The sequence below is a fragment of the Parus major genome, chromosome 27 (assembly GCF_001522545.3).
Source record: "Parus major isolate Abel chromosome 27, Parus_major1.1, whole genome shotgun sequence".
Classification (NCBI taxonomy): domain Eukaryota; kingdom Metazoa; phylum Chordata; class Aves; order Passeriformes; family Paridae; genus Parus; species Parus major.
This window is the reverse complement of record NC_031796.1, coordinates 2,787,167-2,800,289: the sequence shown is the minus strand read 5'-3', so window position 1 is coordinate 2,800,289 and position 13,123 is coordinate 2,787,167. Positions and strand designations below refer to the sequence as shown.

The 13,123-nt window shown below is 50.8% G+C and overlaps 1 protein-coding gene across 3 annotated transcripts in view; it reads left to right on the top strand.

The window, feature by feature from the left end:
- Positions 1-8,839, top strand: part of GJC1 (gap junction protein gamma 1) — a 23,574-nt gene extending 14,735 nt beyond the window's left edge. Inside the window, exons 2-4 of one of the 3 annotated variants that reach the window (XM_015651406.2) lie at positions 2,469-2,582; positions 4,481-4,553; positions 4,684-8,839. In XM_015651406.2, coding sequence (XP_015506892.1) covers positions 4,703-5,884 — 1,182 coding nt within the window. In that variant the 5' untranslated portion in view covers positions 2,469-2,582; positions 4,481-4,553; positions 4,684-4,702 and the 3' untranslated portion in view covers positions 5,885-8,839. Of the gene's footprint in view, positions 1-484; positions 2,583-4,480; positions 4,554-4,683 lie in introns of those variants that run through there. The other 2 variants (XM_015651407.3, XM_015651405.3) reach the window with 2 other exon arrangements.
- The last annotated feature ends 4,284 nt before the right edge of the window (positions 8,840-13,123 follow it).

Sequence of the window (13,123 nt, the reverse complement as noted above, 5' to 3'; positions counted from 1 at the left end):
TGCCAAGGGGCTCCAGTTTGTGCTGGGCTGTGCCAAGGGGCTCCAGTTTGTGCTGGGCTGTGCCAAGGGGCTCCAGTTTGTGCTGGGCTGTGCCAGGACACAGCCAGGAGATGGTTCTGAAGGTGTTTGGGATTTGACAGCCTGGAATGAAGCTGCCTTACACCACCTGGTGCTGGCTGTCCTGCCCTCCAAGTGCCCTCTGTCTCAGGGCAATGGGGACACTGCTGGAGCATTGCAGCTTCCTCCTGCCCCACTGCTGTCCCTGCCCCACCTCAGCTGTCCTATCCAAGGGCAGGATTTTGAGCATTTTACAGTAACTGCTGCTCCATGGGGCAGTTCTTCCCACCCTGAGTGGTGGGAGGTCATCACTGTTTGAGGAGAAAGCTGAAAGGAGGTGAAATTTTAAATGTTAAAATGTTTAAATTCATAGGCAGCCCCTCATGGGTTGGGTAGAGGAGGGGGCACACCTGAGGGGCCATTCCCTGGCTGTATGTGAACAACAGCCATGTTAACTCCAGAAATTCTTCACCTGAAGCTGATTTCTTTTTTCCCATGTACCTGCTCCAAATTCTTCTTCATTCTCTCTGGATGTCAGTGCCTGCAAAGCTTTAATTCAGGAGCCAGCCTGCTGTCAGAGATAAGCCTCTTGATATTTCATCATGGATCCTGCCCGCTCCAAGGAGCCTCCTCCGCTGGAAGTGCTGAAATGAACTTATGACAAATACAAGAAATGAAAGTCTCTCTCAAATGCACTTTCTGGCCTGACTTAAATTAGCTGAAATTGCTGACATTCTGCCTTTCTCAGATGCGTGTCAGTGTCCATAGACTTTTCTTTCAAACATTGGAAAATTATTGAGTTAAATGTTGCCAGAAACAACAGATGCAGGAGCGCGGGTGTATGTTGGGTGAAGGTTACTGTGATGTGTCTGGGTGCTGCAGCACGTGGTGGAGAGGCAGAAGGTGCCCCTCTAACCTTGGCTGATCCCACAGAATAGAAGGACACCACTGGAATTCCTCTTGGAAGTTCTTGGGTTTGTACTGCATTTAATTTGGATGGGCTGAACCTCTCCAAGTTGTAATCACTGGTCATTTTGCTTGAACCAAAATATTTCCTTAAAGCCCAGGAACTTCTCTGCCTGCTCATGGGTTCTTCCATGTTTGTCCCAGCAGCTCCACTCAGGACTAGGATAAAATGGACAAAGTGACACTTTCTTGGCAAAGAGAATCAGCTCTTGGGCAGCTTCAGAGCTCCCAAGACTCACTAATTGGCAGGTCCTTGTTGTTAAGCACAGGTTGAGTAAATCCTTCTGCATCCCAGGGCTGTGGAAAGCCCACCACAAGTCTGTACATAGATCTGGCACTCTGTGCATTGGAACAACTGGTGGAATTCAGGTTGGGAATCACAGGATTGATTTCTGTGTTGTTGTCGCTGCCTGTCTGCAGGTAGAAGATGCACAGTGAAAAGCTGGCATGTACCTTGAAGAAATTTCTTAGATGGGAGGTAGCAGCTTGTCTAAAAGTAAAGATTCTCATACTGAAATCTGCACTCATTTCAAACTTCCTGCCCTTAACTGCTGAGGAATGTGACAATATATGAAAATTTAAAGGCTGCTTCCTGCTGTTACTCCAAATTTACATTGGCAACAGTGTTTAATTAATTTCAAATTTACTTAGTAGTTTGCTTTGAGTGAAAAGCGTGGCCCTGACATTTTCAGGGAATAAGAATTAACCTCTTAAACTCCTTTGGGTTTGTCTCTGTTTTAGTTGATGAATCACGAGGTGTCAGTGGGGACATGCCTGTCCTGTTGGTGTCCAGGGTGATGAGATGGGCAGAGCAGTGTGGTGGGAGGGGGGTATTGGGGCTCCTCTCCTCTGTTAACCTCCTGTTCAAGATGTGGGGTTCACCTCCCTTTGCTGCCCATTGGAGACTTCTCAGGCAAGTGCAGGACCCCCAGACTCACTGTCCCTCATCTGGACTTTGAATCTGAGTGGGAAGTGCTGAGTGTGGGGTGTCTGAAGCACTGTCACATCCCACTAACACAGAACTTGGGTGGCAGAGCTGGACTTGGGTGCCTTTGTGAAATGGGGGTGCTGAGCCCCTGCTGCAGGAAGGGGCTGCACTGGGGCTGGAACTTCTCTTTGCCTGTTAAAAATGTGTTATTTCAGCCAGTGCTCTATGGAATGGTGGCAGCAGGGTTGTGTTGAAGAGGAGCTTGGATGGAAGCCTTGGGAGGATTGCATGCAGCCCTAATAGCTGTTATCTATGGAACACATCTGGTTTAAACATGTCCTTCTTCAGGGCTGAGTGCAGGTGGCCTGTCCACCTGAGGGAGGGCTGGGGAATTTTGTTCTAATTGGAAATTTTAATGACATATCATGATCCTGACTCCTTGCTACTGGGATTCACTTTCATTTTCCTCCTGTTTCCCAACTAAACAAATTGATCTCTCTAAATCACTCACTTTTAGGCATCTTTCCCATCCCTCAGCTGGTTTTGAGCCTCCTGTGTCCACTCTCTGATGTTGGAGCAAGTGCTGAAGGATGCGGCCGCAGGCGCCCGGGGCTGTCTCGCTAACAAGGAGGTAAGATCACCCCCCAGCTCCTGATTGCAGGTGACACCTGCCCCATATCAGCAGCTCTCCTTGAGGTCCTGATCCTTCAGGGGTCTCATTCCCTTCCCTGTTAACTGACACCCACAGCAGCTTCTCCTCCTGTTACAAAACCCTGCTCTGCTGGGCCTGAGCTGCACTGAGTGTGGTTCAGGCAGTGGGGCTGTCCCAAGGGCCTCAGCCTCCCCAGCAATCCGTGTTCCTGTACCACTGGTGTCTCTCATCTCCAGTTCTCAGCCTTCAAACTCGTGTCCCATGGGCCCATTTTATCAGCAGCCACTCCCCAGTTGAGCTTGGGAAGATCCAGCAGTTTCAGAACTGCTGTAATTATGGAACTGATCTTGGACCTAATGTGGGAATCATTTGTCAAGACTTTTGTTACTTCTGATCACTTTATATGGCCTTTTTTAATACTCTCCTGTGCTATTTTTTTTCTCCCACTGTTATGAAGTGATAAATCAAATGTCCTGCACAGCCCATCCACACCATATCCCTGCTCCTGGCTTTTCAGTGAAACACTGAATTCCACCAGAGGGAGATCACATTTATATCCTTTAATTCTGCATTGCTTGCATCTCCTCACATTTCATTACTTTGCCTATAAACAGCTCTGTAGTTATGTGGAAGAAGCTGAATAGTTCCAAGTACTAGTTTTCTTCCAGTCTCCTGGAATTTCTTCAGGTTAAGAATAAATCACTTCTAAGATCAGAGTGCTGGAGGTTTGTCCAGTTCTGGGTTCAGGATCTGTCACCAAATGTTGTTCTGATGTAATAATTACTTTTAATAATCTTTAACAAACTGATACTTGACATCATCAAGGATCTGAAAGATGCCTCATCCCCTGTTGCTCTAACAGTGTCCAGCAGTTCCTCCTGTGTTTTACTTTCACTCCTTGGGCTCCAGGAGGGCCTGCAGTGTTCCTGGGGTTTGTTCAAAGTGTTGCCAGATGGGAGTTTCCAAGGATGTGATTTTTACTGTTAGGATTGCAAATTTATCCTGGAGTGATGGAATGGTTTGGAAAGGACCTTGCAGCTCATCCAGTGCCACCCCCTGCCGTGGACAGGAACCTTCCACTGTCCCAGGCTGCTCCAAGTCCTGTCCAACCTGGAGCACTTGAACACTTCCAGGGATCCAGGGGCAGCCACAGCTTCTCTGGGCAACCTGGAATCTGCAGCCATTGGAATTTGGCAGAGTTGCCAAATTGCTCAGGAGTGTGGCCAGGCCCGGCAGTTCCGGTGCTTGCTCAGCTCCTGCCAGCGCCGTCCCTCCTCCCCTCACCCACCCACCACTCACTTCTGTGCACCAACTCTTCTAAAAGTTTTGACAAGTAACTATTTCTAACCAGCTTTTCACTACAAAACCCACACTGAAATCCTTTCTCAACCTGAGAGGAAGATTTTGAGACTCCCAGAGGGGCTGAATCCAAATCTATCCCGCGGATGGTTTGAGCATAGCTAAAAGTTCCTTGTCCCAGCCCTGTCCCTAGGCTGGCCCTGCAGGGTGACACTGCCCAGGCCACCAGGTTGTCCTGCCTTTGCATCACAGGTGGGCTGGGCCATCCCTTCCTGAATTAGGAGAGCTGGTACTGCCCTTGGACACAGCCGTGTCTCCCGTGGGTTGAGAGCATGATCACCAGCCCAGGCCTTAACAAATTCAAATAAATCCCTTTGTCAGTGGCAGGATGTGGCCAACAGCACCCAAAAATCTCATGGGCACTTGTCTTCCCATCCACTGTGTCGTGGAGTCTCCAGCTTCCACTCTAAATCAACCTGTGACACACAGAGCAGCTGTGCCTCTCTCTTGGGCTGGGGAGTAGCTTTGGGAGCACATATTTTAATGAAAAGATACTGAACTGCTACTTTTTCTTGCAGCAGATTCCTCAAAAGCTTGCGGAGGGGACGTAGGATCTTCAAGCAAATTCTGGCAGCTGGATCCCGATAGCAGGTGATGGTCACAAACACAGATGGGTTGAGTACAAAAGTCTGGAGTTTTCAGACTCTCTTGGTTGAGTTTGAACCATTTAGGCTCGGGCTGATAAACTCATAAATATTTGGGGGTTCTGTTTGTTTTTTAGATAAACTCATTTGACCACCATGAGTTGGAGTTTTCTGACCCGCCTGTTAGAGGAGATCCAGAACCACTCAACCTTTGTTGGCAAAATCTGGCTGACAGTGTTGATTGTGTTTCGGATTGTCCTAATTGCTGTGGGAGGAGAATCCATTTATTATGACGAACAGAGCAAGTTTGTGTGCAACACGGAGCAGCCTGGCTGCGAGAACGTCTGCTACGACTCCTTCGCCCCTCTCTCGCACGTCAGGTTCTGGGTGTTCCAGATCATCCTCGTGGCCACTCCCTCGGTGCTGTACTTGGGCTATGCCATCCATAAAATCGCCCGGATGGTGGAGCACAGCGAAGCCAGCAGGAGAGCCAGGAGGAGGAGCTTGCCCGTCCGCTGGAAACAGCACCGGGGCTTGGAGGAAGCTGAGGGTGACCATGAGGAAGACCCGATGATGTACCCGGAGATAGAGGTGGAGAGCGTCAGGGAGAGTAAAGAGAAGCAGAGCCCTGCCAAAGCCAAGCACGACGGCCGGCGGCAGATCCGGGAGGACGGGCTCATGAGGATTTATGTCCTGCAGCTCCTGGCCAGGGCCCTGTTTGAGGTTGGCTTCCTGGTGGGGCAGTATTTCCTGTACGGCTTCCAGGTGAGCCCCGTGTTCGTGTGCAGCAGGAAGCCCTGCCCGCACAACGTCGATTGTTTCATTTCCAGGCCAACCGAAAAAACCATTTTCCTGCTCATAATGTACGGGGTGAGCTGCATGTGTCTGCTCCTCAATGTCTGGGAGATGCTGCACTTGGGGTTTGGCACCATCCGAGACACGCTGAATGCCAAGAAGAAGGAGCTGGTTGACTCTGGGACCTTTAACTACCCCTTCACCTGGAACACGCCCTCGGCTCCCCCGGGCTACAACATCGCGCTGAAGCCGGAGCAGATGCAGTGCACGGAGCTGTCCAACGCCAAGATGGCCTACAAGCAGAACAAAGCCAACATAGCTCAGGAACAGCAGTATGGCAGCAGCGAAGGGAACATTCCTGCCGACCTGGAGATCCTGCAGAGGGAAATCAAAGTGGCTCAGGACCGCCTGGACCTTGCTATCCAGGCTTACAACAACCAAAACAACCCCAGCAGTTCCAGAGGGAAGAAATCCAAAGCGGGCTCAAACAAAAGCAGTGCCAGTAGCAAGTCAGGAGATGGGAAGAACTCGGTCTGGATTTAACGTTGGCTCGGTTGATATGTTGTAGTTTTGTCTCCTAGTTTATCATAACCAGCAGTCCCATGAATAATGGCTTCCACTAAGGGAATATTTGACTCTGCTGATTTTCAGGGATACCGTTGGCTCGTGATTCAGCCCCTGGAAAGGGTTTATACACTGACTCTAGGACTTTAGAACTTTATTCTTTTGTCTTCCAAGTCAGGAGACAAATAGGTATATTTAATTCATTCTCATTGAACGGTTTATGCTGTATGTACAGTACTATAGTACATTTATTATGCACAATTTTTTTTGTATTTGTACACTGGATCTGATGTTACACTTTTTATATCAACAAGGACAAAGCAATGGGTAGCCATTAGCATTTTGTTAATTTTATTATTGTTGTCTGCAGTTACGTCATTGTTCTTCCTTGTTTTCCAAGTAAAACTTTTTATAAAACTTTTCTATGCTGCGTTTCCAAAGTGCCTTGAACATGCAGAAGTGGAGTCTGGGCAGCTCATGGGTGCAAATTGTGAGCAGGGAAAGATTTGGGAAACCTCTGTCAATGGTGCTCCTGACTCTGTCCTTTACTAAATTAATGTGCTGCTTGCAGCCTGGAAGTGTCATCCCATAATCTCCTGTGTCCTACAGGCTCTGTCCTCTATGGAAAATACTTACAGGAAAAACGTGTGTGGTGTGTGTGTGTGTGCTGGGAGCAGGGCTGCCAGTTGTGTGGCAGAGAGGGCTCAGGACTCCCCTCACCTTGTGCAGCAGGAGGGAGGAAACACTTCAAACTCCTGCAGAATATCCAGAAAATTAAACAGAAGTGACTGGATTCAGTGACTCCGTGTGCTTCTGTGAGAGCCATGGGAAGTGTGAGGGCTCTGTTGTGTAACACCCTGTGCCCAAGGGCAGGCAGTGCTACCTTTTGGGGAGGATTCCTGTGCTTTCCAAACGAGTGGGGTCAGATGGAGTCACAGTAACTCTGTCTGACTGTGGAATCCCCTCCCTCTCCTGCTGCCAGCACACACGAGCTGTCTGCGGGAGGCTGAGCCCTCTCAGAATATCAATGATTCTGCCTTATTCCAGAGCCCTCTTCCTTCCGTTCTGTGCGAGGAATTCAGCTCAGACACAGCAATATGTATGATTTAGCTTTCTGCTTGAGAGACCAGTCTGATCTGGCATTCTGTGGGTTTGGCATTAAACTTGAATTTACAATTAGCAGAAGGGGAGTGAGGGACTGATGCCTTTGGCTCTGTCTTTCTGGCAAGGAGCCGGCTCGGCTTGGAGAGACGCTGATAAATGTCTCTGCTTTCTGCTGCTATTTATAAGGGATTCGGGACCTTGCTCTGCTCCCTTTTTTTTTTTTTTTCAGGTTTCCATGCATTTTAATATCTTTTTGGGGGCCTGATTCAAGCAGGACTGTTCTCTTTCAAGGCTACCTCAGTCCCTTGTCAGAGCTGGGTCAGGAGCAGGATTTAGGGAATCATTGAATCCCAGAATGATTTGGGTGGGAAGGGGCTTTAAAGAGCATCTCATTCCATGGGCAAGGACTCCTTCCACTACCCCAGGGTGCTCCCAGGCCCTGTCCAGCCTGGCCTTGGACACCTCCAGGGATCCAGGGGCAGCCACGGCTTCTCTGGGCAGCCTGGGAGGAGTGAGGGATGAGGAGTGAGGCTCCGTGGAGGACACAGATAAATCCCTGCCCTATTCCTGTCCCTCAGAACATCCAGGTACAGTCTCCCCATTAAATTTGCTCCAAGGGGACATGAGCATGTCCTTGCTGTTCCCTTCTGCCCAAGCACTTCTGTAAATGAGTGTTGTGCTGAGTTGTTTTGGTCTGTTTTCCCTCTGGGGCACCAGGCAGGCCAGGCATGGGTCCAGACTATCCCTGAGCAACCTGGAGAGGCCCTGCTGTGTCCAGAGCCAGCACAGCCCCGTGTGAGCCCCTCTGGAGCTGTGGGGACTCTGGGAAGGGAATTGCCCCCCTGGCCTTTGGCACTGACCCCTGGCTGCTCCGGGGAGCAGCTGGAGGAGAGCCAGGGTGGTGCCTCAGGAAGTGTGAGTGACCCAGGACGTGTTGTGCAAGTGGATGGGGCAGGGATGGGCTGGGGCTGGCTCTGTGCTCCAGGGGCATTCAGCAGGAGCTCCTCTCATTAACCAGTGGCCTGAAGAAAGTCACAGGGATGGGCAGGGGCACTGCCAGAGCGAGCTGAGTGTGGCTGGGAAGCTGGGTGGAAAACGTCTCAAAGTGTCAGGGAGAGATATTTGGAGGCTGGAGATAAACAGGGCTGGTGGCCACAGTGCACTCATCACCCCCAGCACTTGGGTTGCTCTGTTCAGTGTCCCAAATGGGTGACATTTAACCCCGTGTGGTGCTTTGGGAACAGCCTTGCCCCAGTGAAAGCAGGGAAAATCCTCCTCACTGCTCTCTTCCCAATTCCTATTAAGGATTTAAACCAGGCTCCCACTTGTTGCTCCCTGGCTTTGTGTTATTTCCCAATTAATGACCTGTGTGAAGCTGCTGCCTCAGGGCAGTCCCGTGGGCTTCTGCCCACCCAGTAAATCCCTGTTAATGAGCAGAGTGTCCACAATATTCCACTCCCAGCGCTGGATTCATTCTGAAAATCCCAAGTAATGGAGCTGTTTCTGATACTGCTTTTTATTTTCACTTTCATTGTGTACAAAGTGCACATTTGGGTTGAAGCTGAGCGTGTGTTGCTGCCTGTGGGGTCTGTCCCAGCTCTGTTCTGGCTGTGGCTGTTCGTGGTTTTAGAATATCAGACTTTATTTTTCCTTTTGAAGAAACAATACCTGCATTGCTTTAAAATGCTCTTCCTTTGGCTTAATGTAGACCATTTTGAAATAAATGTCCAGGAGAGACTTTGGGACAAAAAAAATGCTGGATGGAATTTGGATTTGTGGTGACATTCTCTGGGTTTGGAAAAAAAAATGCATTAAATCCAGTGGATTACTCCAGTCTGAGTGAGATGGCTTCTTTTTTCCAGCAATAGAATATGGGGGGAGGGAGAGGGATATTTAATGATTTATCTTAGAGCCACAATTTGGAATTTTTATGCATTTTTATACACTTGTTTATGTCAATAAAGAGTCAGCTGGGAATTACCTGTGCCTGCTGTGGGAATCGCTCTGCAGGGACGAGAACAATGACAATAGAAAAGGGAAGCTGGGAAGTCAGACCTTGGAAAGGGTGGAAAAGAGGGAAATCTGCATTTCTGCATCCGGATGAGCAGGCGGGCAGTGCCCAGTGAGCTGTGCAGGATTTGCTGCCCCAGTTGAGGCCCAGGGACAGCCGGGTGTCCTGGCTGGCACCGCGGGGCTCCGGGGAGCTCCCGCTGTCCCCTCGCTGCCAGCCTGACCCCGGGCTGCGGAAGGAGCTTGGAGTGTTTGTCCTGGCTGCAGCTGGCAGGGAGCTGGGTTCTGTTCTGGGGCCGGGGAACAAGGGCTGTTTGTCCGGAGTGAGGAGAGCAGCCACAGCGCTGCTGCCAGGCTGCTGGGGCAGGAGGGGTGGGGGTCACCCAGGCCAGCTCCAGCACCAACAGCTTCTCCTTTCTCCACTGCCAGGGCACCCGAGCCAGACTCCACAGCCTGGGACAGGAGCACGGGACAGGGAATGCCTTTGCCAGCTCCATGCCTGGGGAGGGCAACAGCAGCCTGAGCCACACCACGGGTTCCAGTGTGGGGATCACCAGGACCTGGGCTCCTGCTGCTCCCAGACCCTGAACCCCCTGCAATCTTTGCACTCGTGCTTATCCCTGTGTGAGTCCCTGCAGGCAGCCACAGGCCCCCAGCTCAGCCTGTGGGTTTAGGTACAGCAACCTCTGTTGAACAGCAAATTCACACTGAGAGGGTCTGAAATTGATTTAACCACAGCTGAAAAAGTGGATACAGCCCCAGTACTCTGCCCTGGTGACACATTTGTGGGGCAATGGTCTGGTAGAAGCCCATCCTGTGATGGTTGTGGTTGATCCTGTGCTCAGGAGGAGAACCAGAGGTGAAAGCTGGGGTCACACACAGGCACTGCAGGCTCGGCTCAGCCGCCTGGGCAGATGTGCAGAGCTGCTGGAGGTGCCCCTGGGTGTTTGTGGCCTCCAGCTGCCGCTCCAGGAGGGAGCAGAGAGGGAGCAAAGCAACTCCCAGGGGTCTCTGTCACATCTGCCAGCCCTGGGCAGATGCCTCGGGTGCCTGAGGACCTCTCCCAGCACCACACGTCTAGACGTGATCCCAGCGGAGGCTCTGGGGTGCCTGCTGACAGCTTCACCTCCTTTTCCTCTGCTGGGAAGTGAGGGTAAGGGTACTGCCACTATGAGATCCTCTCTGCAGAGTGATTTTCCCTTTGGAAGCGTAGGTTGGGTGTTAAATATTGTTAACATTAAATGTTCCTACCTGTAATTCAGCTACGATTTTGTAGCAGCTTGTATGGAAGTGTTAAATTCCTGTAGCTTGATTTGTTAATAATTCAACAATTCCTGGTCCCAGGCACACAATTTGCTGCTGTGAGGTTCCATCCAAAGGAGCTGTTCATTGAGACGTGCTCGGTGCCTGATCCCTGTGAATGGGACGTGCTCAGCTCAGTTCCTGTGGAACAGTTCCTGAAGGACAGATCTGTTTGCATGAGTGAAATGATGTTCTTTAATCCATAACTCTGTATTCCACCCTCCAAAGCAGCAGGGGAAGGAGCTTGGGGGCTTCTGCTCTCAGGGAAATTGTAATTTGTTTTCTCTGTGTCAGAGGAGGCTCCAAATACCAGTTCATCATTGCTTGGGAAATGACATTTTGTTTTCTGCAGCGTGACATTATCGCTGTTGTCTAAATTCCATGTTGATAGCTAGGGAAAATGTCTTGGAAGGAGGATTTAAAGGCATCTGATCAGTGCTTTTCAGGACTTGGGAGCCATTTCTGTGCAGGCCAGGTTTTGCTGTCCTCTTCCCTTTTATTTTTATTGTCCAGGATGTTCCAGTGACTCTGGCAGAGGACGTGGATCCCAGGAGAGGAACCGCAGGGATGGTGACACCGAGCCCTTGTCCCGTGCCTGAGCTGTGCCTGGGGCTGCCCCAGGGCCTGGATTCCCTCTGAGGGGTGAAGAGTGGCTGAGCAGGAGCAGAAGAGGAGCTGAGAACTCCCTGTTCCCCCGGCAGAGGTGAGTGAGGCTCTGGGTGAAGCGATTGGGGTCAGGTTCACACCTGGGCATTGTCTGGAACAGGCTCAGCCAGGAGGTTCCTCTCGGGATTCCAGGATCCCAGGGATTCCTCCAGACAACAAACAAGCACTGGGGTGGTTTAGCTGTGCTGGGAGTGATGGGAAGCACCAGGGTGGCTCCTCAGCTCTAGTCTTGCCCTCATTTAAAGATGTACAATGATTGGAGTTACTTCTTTTTCCCCTGAGTGTTTTTTATATATTCCTATTTATGAATGTTTGCAAGGCTTTTTGCAATTTTTTCAATAAAACTGAAATCACCTGAAAACCCATGATCACCAAACTTTTAAAAAAGTTTGTTCTGTACTGAAAACAGCTTTGGTAACACACCAGGGCCCTTGTGAGAGGAGCAGAGCAAGGGACAATGGCTCCCAGTGGCAGAGGGCAGGGCTGGATGGGATATTGGGCAGGGATTGTTCCCTGGCAGGGTGGGCAGGCCCTGGCACAGGGTGCCCAGAGCAGCTGGGGCTGCCCCTGGATCCCTGGCAGTGCCCAAGGCCAGGCTGGACATTGGGGCTGGAGCAGCCTGGGACAGTGGGAGGTGTCCCTGCCATGGCTGGGCTTGGCAATGAATGTTCTTTAAAAAGGTCTTTTCAACCTGAACCAGTCTGATTTTTATGGTCTTACATATCTGATATCTATATAATATGTATCATATAATAATCTCCTGCTCTCCTGCAGGTGCTGCTGCCTTCAAGAGAGTTACTGGAAGCTTGGGACCCTTGCAGTGCCAGGAAAAGGTGGTGACCAGAGATGCTGCTGCTGCAGACAGGTAAGAACAGGTGTGAGTGAGGAATTTGGGAGCAGGGCTGAGCAGGTGTCAGGGGACACACATGAACAGGAGCCTGGCAATGGTAAGAACCTTCTGTACTACAAACCCAGGTGTGACTGTGTCTCAGGGAAAGTGAGTTTATTGAGTGAAATGCAGGGGGAGAGGCAGAGAGAGGAGCAGAGGATGAGCCCAGTGGTGATGCTGAGCAGGGTCTCCCCACCTGATGCAGGTTCTTGCTGCAGTGGATGCTGCTGGGAACACAGTGCTCTGCAGGTGTAAAATACCCACCTCACCCTAAAGGATGGAAGTTTGGTGAGAGAGAAAGAGCAAGTGGGATCCCTTGGATCACTCAGAATGTGGGATTTCCAAGGTACCCCAAAGTTTCCTTTGGCAGGGTGTCCAGGAGGTCACTGTGTCCCTGGGGATTTGTCCCCTGTGCAGAGGAGGGGGGACAGTCCACGGCTGGGAGGGGATGAGCTCAGCAGGGTGGGATTTAATGGCTGGATGTGGTGGGTGATGGGTCCAAGGCTGCACTTGATGGTCTCACAGGTCTTTTCCAGCCTCAAAGATCCTGTGGTTCTGCAAAATCCTGGTTTAATTGTTGGCTCTAAAATCTGGTTTCTTTTCCCCTCTTGCCTTGCTGAGCAGCTGGATGGAGCAGCTGCTGAGTTTTTAACAAAACAGTACATTGGGATGCTCTGCAGTGCTCAGATTTAGTAATATTGAGTATTTTGCCATCCAGTGAGGGAAGGAGAGAATCCCTGTGAAGAAAAGAGATCGCAGAGAAAGTGTCACAGCCAGAGCAGGGTGAGGAGAGAGTTCCACAAACTTCAGTGAGTCGGAGGCTGTGGCACCATGGATATCCCAGAGAGGAGAGCCAGGACCTTGAGGGACCTCAAACCTGATTTAACAAACTGCTCATTCTAGTTGCGAATTTAAATTCTCAAGGACTAGGAAGAAAAGCTCAGGAAATGGGGAAACAAACCTTCCCTTTGTCAGCTGCCAGTTTAACCTGGCAGGAGCGGGAGCTGGGCTGATGCTCTGCCAGGGTGAACCGGGATCCCGGGGCTCCCGGGGGCCGCTCGGAGCTGCCGTGACCTGCATTTGAACCGTGATGGTTCATTCCCGTGTGAGCCATCAGCCCCGGGCTCTGCTGCGGCAGTGCAGGGGTTAAAGCCGGGCTGGGAGCTGGAAAAGACCCACGAGGGATGCAGACAGCCCTGGCAGCACACAGCGCTCCTTAAAGGGCATCGGGAGATGCTGCTGTTCGG